This window comes from Lissotriton helveticus, chromosome 3_1, assembly GCF_964261635.1.
Source record: "Lissotriton helveticus chromosome 3_1, aLisHel1.1, whole genome shotgun sequence".
Lineage (NCBI taxonomy): Eukaryota > Metazoa > Chordata > Amphibia > Caudata > Salamandridae > Lissotriton > Lissotriton helveticus.
This window is the reverse complement of record NC_136061.1, coordinates 1,300,479,937-1,300,505,517: the sequence shown is the minus strand read 5'-3', so window position 1 is coordinate 1,300,505,517 and position 25,581 is coordinate 1,300,479,937. Positions and strand designations below refer to the sequence as shown.

The 25,581-nt window shown below is 45.6% G+C and overlaps 1 protein-coding gene across 1 annotated transcript in view; it reads right to left on the bottom strand.

Moving 5' to 3' along the window:
* The window catches only part of LOC144824950 (otoancorin-like), a 559,576-nt gene that overhangs the window by 141,065 nt on the left and 392,930 nt on the right, over positions 1-25,581 (bottom strand). The window contains exon 18 of the mRNA XM_078683892.1: positions 19,958-20,142. Within this exon, the coding sequence (XP_078540018.1) occupies positions 19,958-20,142 (185 nt within the window). The remainder of the gene's footprint in view (positions 1-19,957; positions 20,143-25,581) is intronic.

Below are 25,581 nucleotides of genomic sequence, written 5' to 3'. Positions count from 1 at the left end.
GGCCTCTCATGGTGGGGTTTGAGTCGGTTGGCATGAAGCACCCGTAGGCGCTGTCGTGGGGTCTTAAGGTCCACCAGGTAGGTGGCCTTACCCTTCTTCTCCAACACCTCAAAGGGGCCTGTCCAGCGATCCTGGAGGGCACTAAGCTCTCCAGGCTCCATCACCCACAATTTCTGGCCAGGCTCCAATTCCACGTGGTGAGCATTGTGGTCATACCACTCTTTCATGACTGCCTGGCTGGCCTCCAAGTTGTCAGAAGCTTGCTTCCACAACTTCGCCATTTGGCTCCTGAAGGCCAGCATGTAGCTCACCACATCCTGGGGGTGTTTCCTGGGAGACTTCTCCCAACCATCCTTCACCAGGCTGAGAGGTCCGCGTACAGGGTGCCCATACAGAAGTTCAAAGGGGCTGAAGCCCACTCCCTTCTGTGGCACTTCCCTGTAAGAGAATAGCAAACAGGGTAGGAGGACGTCCCATTTCCTCCGCAGGCTTTCGGGCAGACTTCTGATCATGCCCTTCAAGGTTTTGTTGAACCTCTCAACCAGTCCATTTGACTGGGGGTGATAAGGAGTGGTGAACCGGTAGGTCACTCCACACTCCTTCCACATTGCCCGCATGTAAGCTGACATAAAGTTGGTACCCCTGTCAGACACAACTTCTTTGGGGAAACCCACTCGGGTAAAGATCCCCATTAGGGCTCTAGCCACCACAGGTGCAGTGACTGTCCTCAGAGGAATTGCCTCTGGGTACCGTGTGGCATGATCCACCAGAACCAGGATGAACCTGTGACCAGCTGTTGTTGGTGGATCTAAAGGCCCTACAATGTCGATGCCCACCCTTTCAAAGGGGGTGCTAACGACTGGAAGTGGTTCCAGGGGAGCCTTCAGCTTCACCCCTGTTTTCCCACTGGCCTGGCAGGATACACACGTCCGACAGTAAGTGTTGGACGCCACTTTCATCTGAGGCCAGTAAAAGTGGAGGACAAGCCGAGCAAAGGTCTTGTCCTGACCTAAGTGTCCTGCCAAGGGTATAGCATGAGCCAATTCCAGCAGAAAGGCTCGGTATTGCTGCGGGACTACCAAGGCCCTTGATGAACCAGGTAAGGGTACCTTGGGTTCACTGTAGAGGAGTCCATCCTCCCAGTAAATATGGTAGTGTCCCGTAGCATCACCTGCTGCCTGGGCTTCAGCCTGTCGCCTCAGTCCCTCAAGGGTAGGGCACTCCCTCTGCCCCTTACAGAATTCCTCTCTGGTAGGTCCTCCCTCCACATGCCACTCAGCAGGGATGGGTAAATCCTCCAGAGAGTCTACTTCCCCCTCCACGGACTCCTGGTCCACCACCGCAGGTGGCCGATCTGTCACATGGGGTGTGGAAGCCGAAGCAGGCTCTTCCTGTCTTCGGGTCTGTCCCTTTTTGGCAGCGGGTTGGGCCATTGTTCCAGGCTCCAACCCAGGCGAACTCCCTCTCCGGGCAGTCGCAGACCTTGTGCTCACACAGGCCCAGTCAGGTGTACCCAGCATCGCAGAGTGCGTCCGGTATTCCACCTCTCTCCAAGTGTTGTGCTCCATGTCATTCCCCAGCAGACAATCAACTGGCACGGCAGGGCTTACGGCAACTCGAAGTGAACCTGCAACCTCTTCCCACTCAAAGGGAACCTCAGCCACTGGATAGTGGCCCATTCTGCCGTCAGCCATCGCGGCGGGTGGAGTACATTGGGAATCACCTGCTCTGGAGACACCAGTAGACTTCTCACCATAGTCATACTGGCTCCTGTATCTCTCAGAGCCTCCCCTCTTTGGCCATTGATGGTGATCCATTGCCCATACTTAACAGTATTTGGGGGCACCTGGATCTTAGGAACCATCTCCCGTTCTCCCAGGGACACTAAGGTGACACCCGCCCACTCACCTCCCTTACCTAAGGGCAACTCCTCCCCGAGCGCTACACTAGCTACTCCCGGTGGTTTTCCTCCGGTGGGAGGGGGTGGTCTCTTTGGGCATCTGACATCTCCCTTATAATGTCCAACACCACCACACTCAAAACAGTGGAGAACCCTTGGCTGCTGGCTTTGGCCAGGATTAGGGTTTCTGGGCGGGTTTGCCTTAGGGGTGGAACCTGTTCCCTTTCCTTGGGAATTGTTTTGGGGACCTTTAGAGAACTCCCTCTTTTTGTCTCCCCCCTCCTTCTTCTGGGGGGCGCCCTGTCCGGCCTTTTGGGAATCCCCTCCAGTCCCCTTTGAGGATACCCGGGTACTTGCCCAGATGTCCGCCTCCTCTGCAAGCTTCCGGGGATTGGTCAGCTTGCTGTCCACCAGGTGTTGGCGCAGCTCGGGAAAACATTTCTCGAGAAGGTGCTCTTTCAAAAATAGATCATACAACCCCTCATAATCCTTTACCTCACTGCCCTTGACCCAGCCCTCCAACGCCTTTCTTGCGTAATCAAGGAAGTCCACCCAGTTCTGGGTGCTCAACTTGTGGCTCCCCCTGAACTTCTGACGGTACCTTTCTGGGGTAAGCCCAAACTTCCTTACCAATGCTAGCTTCATGATGGGGTAGTTGGTTTGCTCCTCTGGTTCCAGGGCCAGCAAGGTGTCCCGACCAGCGAGAGGCATGTACCTATACAAACCACCCCCCCAGTGCTTCTCCTGCACCCCATGGGCTCTTAAGGAGACCTCATAGGCAGCCAACCACTTGGCTATGTCATCTCCCTGACTAAAGCTAGCAATGAGATCTTTTGGTAAATAGGGTCTGGACTCCTTGGCTGTCTCTTTAGATTCGCTGCCACCATTCATTACAGGAGAGGGCCCCCGTTGTAGGGCCTGGAGTTGCAACTCTTTCAACCTGAACTCGTGAGCCATCCTCCTCTCTTCCTTCTCCTGCTCCAGCTTAGCCAACTCACATTTTAATTGCCTCTTTTCCCTCCTGTCAGCGAGCTCTGCTTCAGTTAAGCTTCCCCCAGAGGCGCTACTGCTCTTCCTGGAGTAGGACACTGGTCCTGGGAGTAGGTTTTCCCCCTCAGAGTGGAATAATCCTTCTATCTCCACAACCGTGTCCCGGTCTGTCCCTTCATCCTCCTCCTTCCCTTCTTTGTGTGCCTCCACCCAAGCCCTTAGACTGGTCTGGAGTTCCCCCTTCTTGGCACCATGCTTAAAAAATACCCCCATTTTCTGGCAGAAATCTTTCAGCTGAGCCACAGAATAGGTGTCTAGGTTTTCTAGTGCAAACTCCATTTTACAATAGGCAATACCAAGTTATACACACAAGGAAATTTGAGTTGCAAGGGCAACCTGAAGCTACCTCCACCCCACCACCAGGAACAAATTTGGAAAAACAAAAGCACAAATTAGGAGGGCCGCTAGGAGAAAACTCCTGGTGTAGTCTAGTGAATTACGCTCAATTACTACTGAGTAGTTGCAACCACAGTCAGGATCCCACCGCTAGACACCAACTTGTTGGAACCTGAGATGACAGGTCACCTAGGGTAGCCTGGCCTAGGGTAAGACACAATCACTAAAGGCACATGTGTAAAGGTTGCAGAACCACCCAACAGTAAATCAACGCAATTTCACTCAAAAATTACGCTACACCAATGTTTGGAAAAATACGAGCTTGTTTATAAAAATAATATTTGCTTTCTTGACTTTAGAAATCTCAGTTCAGTACATTACATTTACTCATGGAATTATTAAGATTTTCAAAGTTATTAAAATATTACACTTTTCATTTTCCCAACTTACTAATACATCACATTGGCCTCCAGGGAGCAGTGTCTCAAATTTTAACACAGAAACATTAATAGAGATTACTTTCCTGTTCAGCCCCCAGATACCCTAGTTATAGGATCTCCAGTTTAACAAAGCCAACTCTTTCAGATATCATAGCAACCCCTCCTTCCCAAAGCTGAGTTTTTAGCAGGTGAACACCATATCTACTGAGTGAGCCTTCAGTGAAACAAGAACGTTTTGGCAATCCTCTAGAGTACCACAGGCATTCTACCCAGGCTGCTCCCTTGTAAATTGTACAGTGTTCTGTAGTTGACCTTCCTCAGCTCTGAAACTCCTACTTACTCTGTCTCTTTCGAATCTCTGTGAGGGAAATCCTTCAAGTTATCAGAATCGACCCCTCACTCCGCACTTTAGTGCTTCCAGACACCCTGAAGACTGAAATAAAGGGGGAAGTCTAAGCACCTCGCGCTTTTCCCCCACTCCCCTTACTTGTGATGAAAGTTGGCCTCACTCTTCAGCCCACACTTTCTCTCTGGGGCCTCAGTCGATCTCTCCCAACATGAATCACAGGGCTGGGCTCCAGATTGCACCCGCCAGCCCCGTGAGGAGGTCGCGCTAACTCGCGCTCTGTGAGGAGCCCGCTCTCCGTGGATTCCCTTGCTGGCAGCGCTCCAGCGCACGCGCGAGGGAGATGCGGCTCCGACCGGCGGCTACTCCCCTTGTCAGCGCGGTTAGTGGCTCACCTCTGGGCCTGCTCGGTCCTAGGCCCCTCCTGTCAGAACAGTGGTCCCCGCCAAGAGTCTGCGCAGAGGCGCGTCGGCCAAATTCGGTCAGCGCCACACAGTGATCACCGCCGAGAGTCCGTGCAGAAGTGCGCCACCCAAAACAACTAGCGCTACACTTCCGCTTCACATGGACTTCATGGCAGCGCCGGATCTTCCGCCTTAGGGTCCACAGGTGAGAGGAGGTGACACTGTCTGCGCTCACTCTCACTGACAATGGGGTCCTGGTGTTACACCGAGGAGGAGCTAATCAAGGTTGAAGTTCCACGCTCCAAAGCACCAGTCCTCTAGCTCCTGCCAATTTCTCAATTCCCCTCTACTGGACAAGAGTGGGTCGAGGTTTGGTTATACACCTCACACCCTCCTAGGCTGGAGTCCCCCTGTCCAGGGTCAGCAGGAGGGGGCTAACTAGGTCAGACTTAAAGAGGGAAAAAGGGGGGAATCATAAAAGGGGCAACCCTTAAAAGGCAAGCTTCCCAGTGAAGATTCTACTCTCTACCAGACCCTTCGCCTATACTCCAGCTGCTCCTCACTAACAAGACAAAATGGTTGCCCAGCATTCCGCCTTTTATAGGCTGACCCTCAGAGGTCCAGAAGGGACCAGAAGGTTCTGGAATGCCCTACTCTATCCTATGGGACAGATTCTAGGTTTGTCAGATGGGACAGTTGGTAGCCACCATTTTGTGACTCCAACTATATTCTTGTCAGAAAAGGCCTCTAGGCCTGAGGTGAAAAACTATGAGGGTGAAAGAGCGCCTATCCCCTTGACCAGCACCTTGAAAAAGCTAGTGGACACAAAAATTAATAAAGGTATGAGGGGAAAAAAGGGGACAAAATAAATAATAATTTGGAGGGACTACGCAAAAAGTCAGACAGGTCTAACAGTGCCGAAAATGTCCTTCGCTTTTGTTTCTTCATTTGTAGTGGAGATATTATATTTGCATAGCACTATTGGCAAAGATATAACAAAGGAAAAAGTACAAAACATTGTCATCTTTAATGCCAACAGCTCCAACCCCAACAAATGTGAGACCCACTGCTTTTGGAAATGCAATCGGTCTCACACTTGCTAAAGTCAGAGGTGTTGGCATTATAAATGCCAGTATTTTTTACCTAGTCATGTTGCAGGGTGCAGTAAGACATGTGGTAAAAAGACCACCCCTCGCCATATATAGCATGCACCCTGCAAAGTTGGAAATGGCAATGTTTTTTTTACCTAGCCATGTTGCAGTGTGCAATGTCACATGCGGCCAAAAGAGATCCCGCGGAACCTCCCCATGCCATACATAGTACTGCACCCTGCAAAGTTGGGGATATTGCCATTATAAATGGCAATGTTTATTAGCTAGCCATGTTGCAGGGTGTAGTACCACACATGGCCAAAAGAGGTCCCATAGGATCTCCCCTGGCCACACAGGGCACAGCACCGCGCTGAAGACATAGCAAATCCGCCCTACCCATTATGCATTGCATGCAAGACAGTACCACAAGTACATTCAAATAGCTATGTCCATGTATACAATTAGTAGCTTTGATATGTGACAAAAGAATTATATGAATTCTGAATTAGGTTGTACTCTGTGTGGAGCTGATGAAGGGAAATTATAGGAGGTCTCATATAAATGTGAGATTTGCCAGTGAGTAAAGTAACCACTGCTAGCCTTGCCTAGGACCAAGTGTGTGTCCTGCCAGAAGCCCTTTAAGAAAATAGCGCTCTGAGGCTGTAATTAAAACCTAGGGAGTTACAACACATGTAACAGGGGGGGTTCTCATTGGAGGTTACAATATGGATTTGCTAATATTGTTTTTTGTTAGGTAAGTAAACAGAAGTTGACTTACCCCAGATGGTGCCTGCTGAATTTGAAGGTGTTGATGTCAGCTAGTCTCGCCACACTCCCTGATTCCAGGGTCCCCTATATGAGTGTCTCCATGGGTGCCATCTGCCATTCTGCTGCCTACCTTCTCCTTCATACGAGAATTCAGGTCATACCACCTTTTGCTGATCTCAGGAACGGTCCTCTGGGTGACTCCTAAAGTGTTCACCTTCTCCAGGATGTTGGTCAAGTTTCAGGTCTTTTGGCTGCCTGGCACAAACAGTTGAGCCGTATGGGCCACACATTCCTCTGTCAGGAGCTCCTGCTCCTTCTCAGTAAAGTTTATTTTCCGCTCTCTGGACCCTGAGTCCTTGCTACCATCTACTGTGGCCATGATATTTTTCTGGGATGGTGGTATTCAGTGGCAGTGGCAATTCAGGGGCATTTTTTACTTCCAGCCTAGGCCTCTGGGTTGTGGCCACACATATTTATAAACTTCCTGGTCTGACATCATTTTGCATCCAGAAAGCTCTGTTTCCTATTTTGCAATTTTGTGATTTCCTATTTTGCGTTTTCTGAATAGCGCATGCAAATACATAGGAATCGCTACCAGGAAATTGCGGGCTACATTCATTCCGTTTTGAGGTTCCTCCTAAATAGCGATTTCTACTGATTCGCTATTTAAGAATCGCAATTTTGGAATTTCATATATATGGGCCTTTGAGCAGTAAAGGTATATAACACCATTGAAGTGTCTGGGTTAGAGACATGGACAGCTTGCTGGGGGGAAATGCTGAAGTACTGAATTCTGACTGCTGACCCAGTGACAGCATAAGGTGTGCAGGAAAATTATTAACTGCTTGGCATAGTTTAGGTTTAATGAACCAATACAGCCATTTAGGTTGGATGGTTGAAACCATTATAGATACAGTCTGTATGAGGTGGACTAGTAAGATAGGGATGTGTGGTGAGATGTGATTGCAGCCTGCTCAACCTTTTCCCTAATTTGCCTATTATATCTGCTGAGTTGTTTATAATGATCAAAATCATTCTGACACACTCTTTTGTGGACAAAGTCTGAATAATAAATAACTATATACTTGTAAAACACCCTTCTTGTGGATCCATATTGATTTGAGATACCATGGCTTCATTTCATTATCACCTGCGGTTAGGAGATCCTCTGGCAGGTTTGTCTGACGTCCAACATTTCCTGGCTAGCAGAACAGATCTCACTGAATGAGAGGTGAGAGACACCTGACAGTACTCCTTTTTTCCAAAGAGGTGACTTTAACTTTTAAGGGAATCTACTGGGAATAACCCTGATAATATTGGGTGAAACACGCGAGAAATTTGTAGAAATGTTATGAATTTTGTTGAACACAAAGCAGCATAAAGGAGCGGAGCTACTGAGACAGAAGGTTGTTAAGACGTACCACCGATTTGTATCTTTTGAGTGCTGGCAGGGTACTTACCACTTAGCCCACTGTATGGCCATAATTGTTCAGTCTGCTCTAATTTGATGAATCTCTGGGAGAACAAGATTGATTCTAATGGATGACTCAGCAGTCTGTCTTTTAAAGGGTTCTCAAAGGTAGAGACGTTCCATTTTGTGCATTGATTCATGGAGAAGGCAGAAAGCTGACCTCTGCCTGCATTTGGAAACAATGGATAGGCCAAGTTCCATATTTTGTCTCCCACTGCATATGTAAATCGCAAGAAAAATGGAGGTCTGAGCCACACAATAGAAGGGTGGCCGTCAGTGTGAAAATTGGGTCACCTCAATGTTTTTCCTTGCAAGAGTCCTATTTTCACCACCTAATAGTGATATTAAATGACCTTGCATAATTTCCTCTAGTGACTGTCTGCTGCTGGTACACTATTCATCTCAAGTTAACTCTTGCATTAGAGAAAGGTTTGTGGCTTGCCTAACCCTGAAAAAATAAGCTACAGGTAGTCCCATAATCAAGAATTATATGAAATGATGCTCTCTTCATTAAACTGGGCAATGGCCAACTGGAAGCACATATTATATTAATTAATTATCACATCTACATCACATGCACAATAAAGAGCAGAAGAGATGATGCTAAGTCCTGAGACTGCAATCTGTCTTAAAATTGTTTCCTTGCTGCTGTGTTTTTGCCCTAGATTTCGTGCGTGCTGTGATATAGATTTGAGCATCCTACTGTAATTTCCTGTGAATACGATGTCCTTGCTGTAACACGCACAGAAAATAATTGTAACCCATTGCAACAGTTAAAACTACCCTATAAACCATACTATTGACAAATAATCTCTTGAATGTACTGGCTAAGTGGCAAAATTGGTGAGTGGGACCCAGAGTTAAGTGGGGTACTCCCTTGCTTTGGGACTTAACTAAACTTTAGGAGATTCTTGATCCCATATTTTTTTCTCTCCATGCCTCACAAAATAGGTGTAATGCAGTGCAATTGTATGGACAGTCTAATGTGCTATGCTTTGTGGGCTATGTTTTGTGTAGCGTTGTCCAGTTTGAGTGTCTCCCCCTGGCACTCTTTCATAGTAAAACACACTGATGGAGTACCATTTCTGAGAAAACATTTCAACTATATTACTTAAACTAAATTTTAAAGATGCATGCCACTTATGTTTTGGTAGAAACCAGTCCAAACAATGCGTTTTTTTCCTTCAACATTTTTTTTTTAAATACTTTCATTTTAAGGTATACAAATCATTCATCTTGAAATTGGGTATCCACTTTTGATGTTTCTTCAAGGATTGCATAGTTGTTCTTCCCTCACCCACTTCCCTTCCAAACATTCCTGTCACTAGGTGATGTTTTACTGGTTTTAAAGCTAGATTTGAGGGGAATTACTCTAGGGTGAACTTGTGGAGGGGAAATGGTCAATGAAAAGGGGTAGGATATGTACAAAATGGGTAAATGTAAAATGTTTCCATTCAAGCAGCATCTGGTATATACATAATGTTAATTACCTCAATTCTATCACTAAATACAACACACTATTCAGATGGATAAAAGGTTTGCAACCAGATATTATTTTCTTCTAGAAACTAGTTTTAAGAAAAACATCAACCTTTTTGTCCTCACCTCAGGCTGCTCATCAGGGAGTGACAATCTTTTTCAATCACTCAATTCATTATGAAATGATGCACTCTTAGCCCGATCAAGAGGGTTGCTGGATTATAGTTATACACAAGGAGATAATGGACGGAGGGCTGAAACTTTTCAGACACTCACCCCAATCACAGATCTGGGTTACATCCATCATCATTCTTTAGCTCACTTTGCCACCTCAGTTCAGACCCAGCCATATGGAAATCAGTCGACCCTATGCCTCATGGGAACAGTCCAGCCTGAACTGCCAAGCCAGGTCTTCCCTGAACCGGAAACAAGCATCTTGGGACCGGTTTCTGGGTAACACCCTTCATCAGCCAGGTTAGCTTGAATACAGTGGCAAAGTGAGCAAGGGACCCACGTCTGGGCATACCCTGCCTACTTAGGGCGAACAATGCAAACACAAGGAGATAATGGACGGAGAGCTGAAACTTTTCAGACACTCACCCCCAGTCACAGATCTGGGTTAAATTGATAATGCCTTGTACATATTTGCCCCTTTTACATATTTGCCCCTTTTACACATTAAACAGTGTGAAAGGGTCATTCAATGGGTGTTGTTGTGGGCATTCTCACGTCAAACCAATGGAATTGCAAACATTCCCGGGTTTGCGAGAAACTGCAAACCTTCGGAATGTGTCAGAATCTAACACCACCCCAAGGGTGGCGTTTGGGAGGCGCTATGAGAATCAATGTTTTCATTTCTCCTACTTTTTCACTTTTTCTCTGTGTGCACCATTCTGCAGCACACAGAGAAAGGGGAAATACCTTGGATTGATAGGTTTTTTGCCGGTAGGTGTCCCTTCCTGCACAACATCAATCAATTCCGCAACACAATCCCCCTTGCACCATGGCAGAAAGGTGCCTGCGTGGGGGCATGGCAGCCATTGTGCACCAACGTATGGGGAAAAGACAGGTGGCTTATGAATGAGCCCCTTGCGACAGTTCAACGCTGCTGTACATCATTTTCTTGACGTACTTACAGCGTGAATTTTGCATGACGTTGTGCCGTATTTACAAAGTGATGCATCAAGGCATATGCGTGACCTTGTAAAGTCATGCGCCACTTCATACCTGCATCAGGTATGATGTATGCAGGGTGGGCGTTCCCACGCAACAAAGCCTTGCAGGAGTGGCGTAGTGAAATCTATCACATTTTCACAGCGACAATTATAGGACACCACTGCGTCAAAACCTTACACCTGCCTCATGGCAGGCGTAAGGGCGAAGCAATGCCAAGGGATAGGCTTGCCCCATGCATTGCTGCAATTGCGTAATGCTTGAGACACAACTGCAGCAATGCATGACTTTAGCGCCGACAGATACATCAGGATCCCAGAGGTATCTGTCATTGATTGCGACATGGAGCGCCATACAGTGAGTACGGCACATCCATGGTGTCGCAAGGAGGATGCAGTGAAAAGTCTTGCACCACTGTTTTATCGCAGCGATGCATCACTTTTCTTGAATAATGCCCAGGAATGTGCCCTATCTTATCAATAGGGTGCATTCCTGACCTTTTGTTTCGGCGCAGGGCAGTGCAGCGCAGCAATATTCCTTCCAGAGCTGTCCAGCACCCAATCAACTTATATGTGGCCTCAAGTGTTTGCACAAATTTTAAAGCCAGGTGTTTTTTGGTCTTAAAAAACTGCCTCTAATTTGACTTAGCAGCATTTTTTTGGGTGTTGCAACATATAAGGTAATCCTTGTAAATATCCAGTTGTGTGTTCTGTGGGTGTTTTTACGCAGTAACGCCTACCTTGCATCTCATTTTCGGTAAGTCACACTAACAGAAGTGCCAATGTGAAAAATTCACGTTTACGCTAGAAAATTTCCGCTAACTGGAGTTAGCAGCAACTTGTAATTACGGCAATAAAAAAAGCCGCCATAACCTACAAAAGAGACCCTACTGCGGCGTTAAGTTTTTTAAATATGCCTCTGAGTTCCAAAAGAGACCATGAAATTGAGAATACACTGAGAGAAGTAGACATGCTTGTACCTCCCAATCTAATAGGGAGGCCTTTAGTTGGTTTATGAACACCATAAAGTTTGCTTGAGCTCTCAGCTGAGTTGGCATCATATTCGAAGCCTTTGGAATAATTACTAAGAACATCTCAGATCTTTTAAATCTGATGAAGCAGAGGAGAAGATCTTAGAGATGTAAAAGGAATGTATTCCGAGAAAAGTGGTCATATATTCATATTACCTCTGATTTTGAATAGCTTTATGACTTAGGCACAACACTTTAGATAAATACCTGTTACAAATTTTATATATGGCCTCTCTAGTGGGAAGTAATTTTAAGTTTTTTCAGATTCTTCTCCTTAAAATAAGCAACAATTAAGGCCTAGAACTGCCTAAATACTGCCATGTTTTTAGAGCGAATATGCCTTGTTGGCTCATGGAGGTCAGATAATCCCACTTTGAAGAAATATTCATGTCTGTCGAAGCACTTTAATACAGCTGCTCAACTACATTTGTTTGAATATTTAATCAAATAAAAATGAGAAAAACAGATGACTTATTATTTTTACCGAATTCATAGTAAGAACAATTCCATAGCTTTAAATTGTCCTTGAGTTAGTGTTTTCTGCTTTATGATTGATGGTCAGTTGAAAACTCTACGGGGCATATTCTCAAGGACTTATCGCTGAGTTACCGGCACTTTATTGCAGCCAAAGTGAAGATAAATGTATCCCCCCATTCACAAGCTGGTGCTAGCAGCCCATATCACCAGTTTACCTGCAATAGCAGCCGCAAATAAACATCACCACAGATGACCCCAGCAACTAAAGCTAATGATATGCAGAGTAGGCGTTTCCGTGTAAAAATCTGCAAAAACACCACTCCGCAACATTCTCAACGACCAGCTCGATCGGCGATAAGATCTCAAAACATGCAATAAGGCGCGTTAGCAGCAGGGATCTAACACCTGCTCCTACCTGGTGTAAAGTTGGACGACAACCTGCACCATAAAAGGGAGCCCAGCCCAGAGCCACACCAGAAGAACAACAGATGCCATGGAGCTACTGATCATGCAGCTCGGAGCCCCAAGAAGACCACAACACCCACCCCCACCACCCCCAGGCCCACCCCCCTGAGGCAGAGGCAGTGAAGACAAAGACAGCGGACCTTCAGAAAACGCACCAGCCTGACAGATCTAACACCAGAGGATGTAATTGCCCATTTCAGGTTCAAAAGGACAACCATCCTCCACATCCTGAACATCATTGCCCACAGGCTGATGATACCAACACAGCGGACAACCAACATCCCTCCGCAGACAAAGCTGCTGACTGTGCTGCATCTGTTGGCCTCTGGTACCTTCCAACCAGCAACTGCCAGAGTCGGAGGAGTCTCACAGCCAGCCCTATCAAAGTTCCTCACAACTGTCTTGGATGCCATCATCAGCTTGGTACCCAAGTACCTTTACTTCCCCCACACTGCGCAGGAACAGCTGGATTCCAAGCAAGGCTTCTACGCCATAGCTGGCTTCCCGCACGTGTTGTGGGCAATCAACATGTTCTACGTGTGCCCCCTGCCCACACTGCACACAATTACCGCCACAGAAAGCACACTCATTCCATCAATGTGAAGGCAATAGTGGACCACAGGGGACTCTTCACCAATGTCATCGCCAACTATCTAAGCAGTGTAAATGATTCCTACATCTTCCGACAGTCCATCATCAAAGGCGCTTCCAGGATGGCACCTACGGAAATGCTCTGCTCGTTGGTAAGTACCAAATGAACACACCACACACCCCAACTCCACAACCATGCAGCTCACAACTCTGGTAATGCACACGTTACAAACTCACATACAACATGCCAAACAACATGTCCACCCACCAGACACAACAGCACAACTTACTGTGGTAACCTGGGCAAGCCATGTACATGAGCCCGGCATGGCACCTCAGCCACACAATTGCAAACAGTGGGGAGAGGTGGGAACCAGGCATGTGCGAAGGAGGCAAGTGACCCATGAATGAGAATGTACACAATGCCAAGTGTGGCGTGGATATGCTGGACATACAGCAGTATGCATACCACAGACATATCCATGTCGACATACACTGCTGGTGTTTGGAGTGTAGTGGTAAGTTTACGCAACCATGTCACCCCCGTCGGTGGGGAAGATTGCGGAAATGTAGCTGTTAAGTCCCCCCATTTAAGCGTGAGCGGGAGTGGGCTGGCCCGGCGTACACCAGGCCAGCGTAGGGGTGTGAATAAAAAGCACATAGATCTGGGTGTGGTTCTCTTGCAGAATGCCCAGCGTGTCTGCCAGGGCTGCACCTCTCACCCCGCCACGAGGCCGACGCCGTGAGCGGTGTTGCCTGCGATCCTTTGCGCCTGCTGCACCCCGGGCTGCTGGTCCCGAACCCATCTTGCCCGCCCCTGTGCACCTAGGCCTCATTGCTCACCTGCCGACACAGGCGTCTGTCAAAGAGGGCCCACCACATGCCGGAGCAAGCTCCAAGCCCGAGGCCCGCAACCTTGGCAGCCTCCTCAGATCATCACGGCCTCCGCAACACTGGCCCGCAGTACTCCTTTCTCGTTGACGTACTCCACCGCTGTCTCCGGCCTACACTATGGTCAAGTAGGTCACACAATTGGAAAATGGCCGAGTTCATATGTTCATGGGACGTTTGATATCACTGTACTCCCTTCGATGTGGTGCCACCAACTCTGTGCATAGCATTCCAACCACACGTGTCTGTGGTCCGTTGCTGACTACTGCCTTCGGCCCACACTGCGGCGGTCCAGTAGGTCACACACTTGGATCCGAGTCCTGATTTCTCAATGGCAGAGTTCATATCATTGCACCAAGGAGAGGTGTAAGAGGAAGACTCGTTTCAGTCCGGAGGAAAAAAGGATCATCGTTATGGAGGTGATCGAACACTACCAACAACTGCTCTGGTGTCACTAACTCTGTGCATCGCGAGCCAACGACATGTGGCTGTGTGCCCCTGCTGTCCGCTGCCTCCGGACTATGCTTCGGTTGAGTAGGTCACACATTTGGAACTGAGTCTTGATTTATTTATGGCAGAGTTTATATCATTGTACAGGCCTCATCGCAGGCTGCATTCCCTTTCAGCTCCGGTGCCATTAACTCTGTGCCCCGACATTCATGGACACTCTCTGGTTGAACTTTGGTGGCATCTGAGTCAATGGCCTGGGGGGGTGTCTTCCTCATCATGTAGGTGATACTGACTTGGTGGTAAAAACGAGGCTGTAGCATTCCACTCCTCCATTTGCCTGTTTCTTCTAGCTTCATGCCCAGGAGGACACCTTCCACTGTTCCCCGCAACCCCCTGCGACATTCACCTTCACCATCAACGAGGACCCGGTCAGCTTGTGTGGCCCTACCTCAGTGCACCGCAAGTCACTGTCCTGTGGCGGTGTGCCAGTGCCGGCCAGAGTGCCTCCAGGCCTCCAGGCTGCTCAAGTAATGGACCCTTGCTGGTTGAACTTTGAACTTCTGATTGTCTGATCACTGTTGTAGTTGTTGCCAGCACCAACCAGCCCCTGAGGGGTGGCTTACACTCACCTCACACCCATCCAGCACAGGCTTCACTGGACATGTGACCCTGACAATATAGGGGCCAGGCGCACGTGCCTGTAGCCAGTCCCACAAACCATCTAAGTGTGTGTGTGGTCAGTATGTATGCATGAGGGCCCCGGGCCCTGCCACACTACATTGTGCTATGTACAACAGACGCAAACATGTCAGCTCAGGCAGTGGGGTAGACCTGGGCCATGTAGCTGTGTCATACCCCGTGAGTGTAAGCGGAGTGGACTTGTGTATGACAGTCCAGCATAGATGTGTGGTTAATCAACCCAAGGCTCTGGGCGTGGTTAAGTTTAGGCCTTGCCAAAGTAGTAACTAATGAGTGTGTCTCTGCTGTAGTGTTGGCGCCACCCGTCCCGCAATGGACAATGTAGCTATGTAGCATGCCCCCGGAGTGTGGGCTCGACCGAAGGGGTAAATGAGGGCGCGCAAGCCCGCTCGGGGTTAGATATCATACATGCCAACTGTTGTGTGTGTCGCTATTACCGCAGCATAAACCAAAGGTCTACCCTCAACCGCATGGCGAGTTCAGCCAGCCATGAACTCTACATCTGTGTCCGCCCTATCCTTGCCATAGGCCTACACACAAGTGGCTGCCCACCTTCAGCGCACAATATCACAGTGTTGTTGTCAGGCTTGTGAACATGCGCAGACAGGCATGACAATGATGTGCCGTAGGAGTGCAATAGATGCAACTGCACTACGCACAATTGTCAATAGGCCGGGGGGGATGGAGGAGCAGCAATGAGGCTACGTAATACTCATTGATGCCGCACATTTGCTACAAGCAGTACATGTCAAACAGGAATCACAAAGTCACACATATCACACACCAATATGCCAGTGAGACTGCCAACACATCATTTAGAACAAACTATTGACTCATGTCTCTCTGCACTGTCACAGGTGATCAAGGATATGCACTCTGCACTTGGATGATGACATCCCTCTGAGCCCCAAACACACAGGCACAGAGGCAGTACAATGCGGCCCACAAACGCACCAGGGGCATCATGGAACGCACATTTGTCATGTTGAAGTCACGTTTTAGGTGCCTGGACATCACAGGTGGAAGGCTCCTGTAAAGACCAAACATTGTGTGCAAGATGATCATTGCATGTTGTGTGTTGCACAACATATGTTTATGCACCAATGCCCCATGGATACAAGTGCCATATGCACCGGACGATGATGAGGGAGATGAGGCAGGTGGACCACACCCCACAGCAGGCGCAGCAGGAATAGCCTGTAGGAACACCATCATTGACAATTTCTTCACATGAGGACGGCACATTGTGACAGTCCTTAGCAATCATGGGACAGTACAAAATGACCACAGGCACAGCATGTGCAAATAAATGCATTCCAAGACACTCATCTGTACAAGCACATCACTCAGACAAGTGTAAGTGCATCATGTAGTGCTAACAATTTCATAACTTGATGATAGATGGTGGGTGTGTCACCTTTGTACGGAGAGGCTGATCAGGGTGTCACGTATTCGAAATGCCAGTTCTGTATGTCACAGATAGTACGGAATCCCATTGTTCGGCATTTCACATGTGTCCCAAATCATTTGTGACCTACAAGTGACAACAGGGCTTCTTTTGGGGTCAAATATGTACCACCATGATGCAGGGATGCACCCTGTGACTCAAGTCCCACAACATGAGCAACATGTACGTAAGGGGGAGTCACTGCCCCTGCATTCGTCCATGCTTTCACACTTGATTGATCATGGACTTGACACATCTGTGTGCAGGAGTTGTTGATTGTCCCTCTGCAATGTGAAGAGGAGATGTGGTTTCACAGTGTGTTCCATGTATGTTTCCGCATTGGCGCAGTTTACATGCAGACTGCATGTCAATGTACATTGTGACTGTTTGTGAGGAGATGCCTATTTGATGCGGGACAATGGACATTTGTTCTACATCATGGATGTGTGGTTGTACTCGTACATTGTCATCTCACTGCTTTTCTGGTGCATTTTCCCGCATGACGAATGGGAATTGCATGCCTGTCGCTGGTTATCGCTGATTTTTGTATTGCTTTGGGACATCGCCGCTTTTTTCACGATCGTGTTTCGCATTTTTGCGGCGTCGTGTTGATTTTGACGCAGTCATTTGAAGCATTATCATGAGACTATCGCATGGTACCGCCATGTTGAGAATACAACGTTAACACCGCGTTATTTTCCCGCGATGTGAAGAGTTGCGTTTAGCGAATTTTGCAGTAATTATCACACGTTCTTGAGGATATCTCCCTCCATTTGTTTGTGAATTCCGTAAAAAAAATGTAGGCAGCACAAGTTTGGCCAATACTTGGTATGCTTCCCAAGACACTTTATGTTGGCAAATGAATGTTTGCTCATCTCTACAAGAAAAGATAATCACAATTAACTTGGATGCAGACTTGCATTGAACCGGCAGTCTCCCAGCTGTTAGGAACAGAATCAGATTGTGTTACGTTCAATTCTGAAAAGTCATGCCAAACATTACAAGGTTTCTTACACAATGGAATCGATAGTAAATAATAGGAACGCAAATTGACGTATTTACAAAGGGAATGCGCATATCAGTAAAATGCTAGTCCGGGCTGCAAAGGTTTCCTCAAATCAGAACTTCCTCAGGTTGGTTCAAGATCCTATAGCTCAACAATTAATTAATGACCAACAAGGCATAGGCAATGTTTTTAAACCACTATAAGTCAGATTGCAGGGCTTCTAAAATTTAAACTTTTGAATATCTGAACAAATTACCTAATCCTACAGTATCGATTGAGCAGAACCGTTTATTTACTCAATCTATTTCAGAATCTGGATTTTTGTTTATGCTATACGGTCATAACAATGGGAACGTGTGTGGTAACATAACATAACATGTGTATTTGTAAAGCGCACGGTCATCCAGAGGTCTCTTGGCGCTGAATAACAGATGGTAATGATGATCTGAGAGTAAAATTCTATAAAAGTTTGTTTCTCAATTGAAAAAGGTGTTCCGTCCTTTGTAAATGATATACTGATGAGAGGCCCTGTTCCTGATTTATTTTGTGAGGTAAACGTTGTAAGATTCCTGAAAAAAAGATGTAAAAAAACAATGGGTTGTGTATACCGATAGGTCTTCTAAGTACGGACTGTACACTATTTGCCCAGATTTTGGCTGATCGTCCTATTTACCCAGCAGACAGATACAAACCGATTTCATTAATGACTTCTTTTTTCCAAGTGTCATAAAACCGCTATGATTATGGTCGACGCTGAAAAGTACTTTGATTTAGCAGGCTGAGAAGCTTTATTGTCTGTTTTAGAGAAATGTGGCCAGTCTAGAACCTTTATAGCCACCTTAACGAAACTATATCACAAACGCAAGGCAACCGTCATGATTAACTCGTCATAGGTTATCAAAATGTATGTTACTAGAGGAACCCGACAAGGTGGCCCTTTTTCTCCTGATTTATTTGCCTTATTTATTAAACCATTAGTGAATACATTTTCTATGGAAAATAAGATTTCAGCACCTCTCCCCAATATAAACTGAAACTATTTGCAGAAGATATGATTATATATTTGAGAGCAGGTCATTAGAAAATTGAATATATATATTTGATCAATTACAAATTTATGGACATATCAAGACCCACATCGCCTGATTATATATCTTGGAATCTATGTCACTGCTAATTATAATGATTTAAATGAATTAAACCATTCTAAAATGCTATCCAATTGACACTTTTTTATAATGGGGTAGAAGGCTCCCTTCAGACCATGCAGGCTGACACACCTGTTGTCGGTAGACGCCTAATGCCAATCCTACTGTATGCTGAAAATGCTGTCCTACTATACAGGACACCTGTCGGCCTACACACATTGATGGATACTTCTGGGCATTTTATGGACTTTGAGGAAAATTAAAATGAATAATGCAAAAACCTTTACTATAATGTGCGTGAAAGTGCAGAAATGCAGGACGCTTTATATCGAGGGACTCCCAACTGTTAATATGAATCCTTTCTGTTATTCAGGGGTTTAATTCTCGAGTAGTGGATCACGGGAACAGCATGTTCTAAGTACACATTTGAAACTGAGTCGATTTTTGTGAGGGAGTGTTCAGATTTTCGCATAAGATCGGCAGTTGCCCAATCAAGCCAATTGTTGACATTTATAAGGTATGGGGTGTATCGACTGCCACTTATGGAGGAGGCCAATGAGAATATGGACACAAGACAGGCTTAGAGCTACTGGCAGCTCGACCTCGACTTGTTGGAGACTCCTGCCTATGCATTGAGATTAAACACTTACTTTACTTAATGTTTGGAGATACTGTACATGAATCAATTAAGCAAACTGCATTTCTGCTGCAATTACATTACAATGTTTGTGTGATTTTTGTTTTATTATTCTAGATTATAGACAAATATATATTTTTCTACCCACGTTTTTTTTTTAAAGAAAAATTAAAAGCATATCAGGCGAGGAAGTACTGTGCATCAAAATGAACTGACTTAATCATTGGCCTCCAGACTATCAAATGAAATATTTTAATGTATATTACACATTTTGCTTTTAAAAGTACAATTAATGTTCAAGTGCATGCTTGGAATTGCTCTTCTCGATTCTCAGAGTGTATTTCAATTGTCCTCAATGTCTTTGATAACAAGAAAACACAGATATTAAATCCTAGCTTTTGCTATCATTGAGTTAGGTTTCCCGTCATGCATTACCCTTAGAACCTCGCAGTCCAGCCACAGTGCCATTAAAATGGCTATCCTCATTGTAGTCCTCAGACACATAACATCCTGACTTTAATGCTCTTGAATGCAATAGCATACATTCTCGACCCTTTGAATATTCAATCCTGCCTCTGGTACCCTTATGATATGACTTTCCGGACCTATTGCTCTAGAAATGGGTAAATAATAGTTGTCTTCTGGCTGGTCATCCTACCTGCATAGCTTTATTCTTGAGGGCCACCAGCTGGTCAGTTGAAAAGCCTTGAACTCTACTGAGGACTTCAAGTCCATTGATAAAACTCTCGTTGGTGAGGCAGGTGAGCTGTTCTGGGGTCCATCCCACGTTGAATTCCTTGAGAATGTTGATAGTATCAGCATCTGGGGCCGTGTTTGCACAGTCTGTGAAACAGAAATAGCCATAGTATCACATTCTAAATATTTCTCTCAACATGTTGTAACTCATTTCCATTTCACGGTTTATGGTTAGTGCTCTACAGGTCTGTCTCCAAGGACCAAATCATTTGTACAGAGCTTTTGTAGGCTAGTATGACAATCTTACAAATCTATCTGGAGCCCCTGTCGCTCAAGAAATAGAGTTTGAGGTGTAACACATGGCCTTCTTCAAATAAATGATTCCAGCAAAAGTTTTAGGCGCCTGTGGAGAGAAGAAACTAGTTTGCAGATTTCATTATATCCTAGTGTGCTTGTGTAAAGTAGTTTTAAACTTTGCAATTTTGTGAAATCACAAAGTTAGTGAACTTTGCACAATTTCGCAATCAGGCAACTTTTCATAAAAAGAAGAACAAAGATTTATTGGGAGTACGTTCACTCTAAATCCCTTTTAGTTCCTGAATGTGTATTCTAGAAGTGTAGTTTATTTTCTTTTTCTCCAACAAAAAAAATCAATCTTTTTGCAAGAAGTTCTTTAATAACATTTCCAATTTGACAGGCTTTAAAAAAATCTGTACTAGGGAGGGGCGGAATAAAATTAGCCACTAGTATTCACAATTTGAAGACAACCTGTCAGTCATCATAACAAGGCTTGAGCGCCCTCTCACCCCACCATTACAAGAAAAAGATATTTGAGAGATTCATTTTACCTTGAAGTTCAGAATATTCAGAAAATTGTCCTGTTGAAAATTATTTGAAGTGCTAGGCTATACTTAAAAGCCCATTACGTCACAGCGGTCTTGAGCGTTTCCTTTCTGGTCTGTATTTCTGCATTGGTTTTGCATCATTAACAGTGGGCAGTTTGTTTGCAAGCAGACATATGGCTTAATAGGGGTTGAGTGGTAACTGTAAATTGTTCAATTGCTGGAGGGTGTTCTTTTTGCCTTCTGGCCTCCTTTTTGCTGACTTCATTTTGCTGGCTTTAGGACTCTGTGCACTTTACCACTTCTAACCAGTGCCAAAGTGCATGCACTCTGTACTTAAAACATGGTAACATTGGCTTATCCACAATGGCATACTTAATGTACTTATAAGTCCCTAGTAAAGTGCACTACCTTACACAGGGCCTGCAAATGAAATGCTACCAGTGGGCCTACAGCACTGATTGTGCCACTGTAACGCAGTAGGGGCTCAGGTCACTCGTGAATGGTGGAAACCGTACCCCACTGACTCTGCACCCCCTCCTTCTTTGCAGTCAGAATGATGGAATGGCGGACAGAGCGGACCCGACAACGAGGACAACTACAGCGGCTCCTTTAATTGGGTGTATACCACGGAGGAGGAGAACACGCCCCCGCCAGACGTCAGAATGTCCGGATTGGACAAAAGACAGGAAGTCATGTACGCCGGGTGTGCAAGCACCTCGGAGGAAGACCAGCTGGAGGAGAGCGGAAAGGAGAAAAGTGGCGAAAACGGAGAAGGCGAGGAAGGAGACAGTCCGAAGGAAGAACACGGGAGAGACGGAGAGACGGAGGACGGAGTAAAGCCAGGAGGCCAACGACCCTGTGGACCGCCGTGCCACACTCCCGAGGGAGGAGTGTGGCTTTCCCAGGTACGGCGGCGTTGGGCAGCCTGGGTGGGGAGGCGTAGTGACAGCGTGTAAATAGTGTACAAAAGCTCCCGGTTTGTTCCTTCCCTCTGTGGTTGGTGTAGCACGGTTACAACGATTTTTTTACAACGCACTACCATTACATCGCAACTTTTACCACGCAAACCATTACAACGCAATGCGCTGGGGGGCGCTCTAGGATAGGGAATGTATTTAATATACTATCCAACACCTTCCCTGCTATCCACGGGGACTGGAGTTGGAATAGTAAATTAAATAATTCACTATCCAGCGCCTAAAAGCATTATGCGTTGTAATGGACTGCGTGGTAAAAACCGCGTTGTAAAGGCATGCGTGGTAAAAGCATGCGTTGTAGTGACACCAATCCCTGTGGTTACCCTCCCTTCATTTTCCTTTTTCCTCCCCGGTACCTCAACCCCCCTCCCCGATCACCGAGCACTGTACAGTGGCATGAGCTCATCTCACTGGGTTACCCTCACTTCCCTGGACCCTCTTGGTGCAACACCCGTTGAGGTTTGCATACTAACGGCTTCCCTCTCTTGTGGTTTTGTTCCATGTACCGGAGCCGGAGAAACCCTTGAAATCCTTCTACCTACCCTAAACTTGAACCGGAGAAGACAACAGTCACGGACTCCAGTGCATTCGCCCGGGAAAGACTAACCCTAAGACATAGAAAGACGCTGATGTCAAAACCCCCAAAACCTATAAAAATAAAACCTTCTTTAACCGCACTATTTGGTGTCAAGGTCGTCCCTACTCCCACGCCCACAGCCACCCATATCAATAGCCCTTCAAACATGGCTCAGGCCTGCCATTGCAGAGCCTGTGTGTGCAGTTTGAAACTTCTATGTCGACCTTGCAAGTTAACCCTCTTGCCACACCCAAACTCTTTTTAAGACATATAAGTCATCCCTAGAGCAGGCCCTTGATAGCCCCATGGCAGGGTGCAGTGTATTCAAAAAGTAGGACATGTACGTTTACATTTAAAATGCCCTGGTATTGAGAATGTTTACATTTGTGTTTCCCATTTGCAAGGCCTATCTCTCCCACAGGTTAACACTGTGATTACATTATTATATTTTATAAGTGTAATTTCCAGTTGGGAAAAAATAGACATTTCAAATTTGGTATCTATGGACTCACAATTTGTCACAACGTATGGTAAAGTTAGATTTTAACTTGCAAGTCTGAAAATGCCACATTTAGAAAGTTGGCATTCTCTTACTTTAAACAGTCTCTGCCCTCTGCCTGTCAGAGGCATGAGCATGTGCATCGTAGGAAGAAACAGTGCAAGGAGACAAAGTTGGTTGAAGTGTGTGTGTGTGTAGGTGTGTGTCTGTGTGTGTCTGCATGTGGTACATGCATGCCAAGAGAGTGTTTTGAGCTCACATGGGTAGTAGAGGTGTATTTGTGGGACACATGAGCCCCAGAAGTCTTTGCAGTTTTAAAGGCAGAAGGACTGCTTGCATATATCACATGTAGGATGTAGTCAAGGGATAAAAACCTAATATAGTTGCCTCTGTGCTCCTTTTCTTAACCATTCCCTCAGAATCTCTTGTGTGTGCCTTTGCCTCACCTGCTCTCATTTGATCCCTATTACGGTTTCCATGCCTCCATCGCTGAATCCCCCACCCTTCCTACCCCTTCTCCCCTCCACCCACACACACCTTTTTAGGTTTGCGATCATGTGCTGCTCATGCTTGTGAATTATACTTGGATATAATATTAATGCCTCACCACTTTTAAAATATACCAGCCACCACTGCTACAGATCGGTCCTAGCCATCGAATCAAAGAGAAGACCACATGTTGACAGCCACTCCCACTGTCCGATTATTAAGCGAGAGAGAGCTTTTGTAGCTTTTCATAAATGTTACTGTCATCCTACTAGAATCCTTTTTTGCACAACTGCTCTCACTTTTTATTAACACAGTTAAGACTGAGCAGGGAAATTCTCACTCTCCCGACGATAGATGGGGTGCTACTAACCAATATTCTTACTGAGTCCTGTGTTAGGATTAGGGCACAATTTAACACACTGGTCTGAATGATATATGCCTATAACAGACTCACTAGGATGCTGACTCACGAGATTCCTATTGGAAACAACCACCAGTGGGAACTCACATTAGAACCCAGGGCACCACTGAGACATAACCAAGTTGGGGACCATCGTGTAGCATGCACATTCACGTATTTAGATGAATTTAAAGAAAATGGAGGATCCTTGGCTTTGGATATTTTTCCACATTTCAGGCAAGCGATGTATCATATAAGGATGTATGAAGTTACAACGCATACTTTTACAACGCATACCTTTACAACACATTTTTTACAACGCAACATCCATTACAACGCATTCCATTACAACGCATGCCATTACAACTAATTTTTAAAAACTACCTTTACAATGCATTCCATTACAACACATACTACCTTTTCAACGCATACCATTACAGCGCATAACAGTACATTGCATGTATGGTAAGTATTGGATAGTGTAGGGGTAAAAATTACTATTCTAACTCCCGGGGGGGTGCAACAGTAGGGTAAGTGTTGGATAGTGTAGAAGTAAAAATTACTATTCTAACTCCAGGGGGTGCAACAGTAGGGTGAGTGTTGGATAGTGTAAGGGTACTATGCTTTGTAATGTTATGCATTGTAATGGTATGCGTTGTAATGACATGCGTTGTAGTGGTATGCGTTGTAGTGTCATGCGTTGTAATGGTTGCATTGTAATGGCATGCGATGTAATGGATGTTGCGTTGTAAAAGTTTTTTTGTAATGGTAGTGCGTTGTAAAAGTTGCTTTGTAAAGGTTGTTTCCCATCATATAAGGGTTGCATCAGGTTTCTCTGATATTGTGGGACACCTTGGGAGATGCCAATTGCAGGATTTGAAAAACTTTGTATGTGTCGAAGTGATTTGGTTGTCCAAGGAAGTACTATCATCGCAGCAAATTATCCATTTTCCACTCCATTTTATTTGTAGTCACTAATGCATTTGATTTGTACAGAAAAAAATGTCAACATGACCTATAAAAGCAGATTTTAGAAGAAAAAAAACTATTTTCAATGTTTTTGATATAGGTTCTTTGGGTTGGTCCTTATGACCTCAGACACCTTAAAATCACTTGTAGGCGACCACAAAAACTGGTGCAGTTATCCACAGTTTTCCAAGTGGCACACTATTTACCTGAGAAAACGGTAAAGAGTACAGCATACTCATGAGACACAGGGCCAACACAACTTTTTATACTCTTATCTCTCAGGAACCAGGTCCCCAAACAAACTACTTCTCAGATGGTCTGGAAGACTTATTCTGGGTGCTGGCCCTGCCAATTTTTTTAACACCTCCTGGAGACAAATACAGTAAGCATTACGTACGAACAGTTCTCCAGATTCAACCCGGAGGATACATGATTCTTTCTTAAGAACATCAGGCAAGCATTCTTTGCTCCTTATTTGTGTAGTCACGTTCTGAAGGCGGACTAACCACACGTTTTAAAGAAAGTACATAGCGACTTCCCCTTTACTTGTATACACAAGTCGTCTGTTTGTAAGCATTCACACACACAAAGAATTAAGGTTGGGGGTCAGGACACTGAGATCCTCATTATGAGTGGGCTTTTAATTTCGATATGGCCTTATTGGAATTATTTGAAAACGTGAGGCTAGAGGATCTCTATTCTCATCCCTTATCAGGCACACACATTGTTGTCATTCCTTGGGTCATTGGAATTATGACATCTGCTGAAACACCAAAGATCTCTAAACTTTCACCAGGATTTTTTAGATAAATATCTAGCCCAATATGATG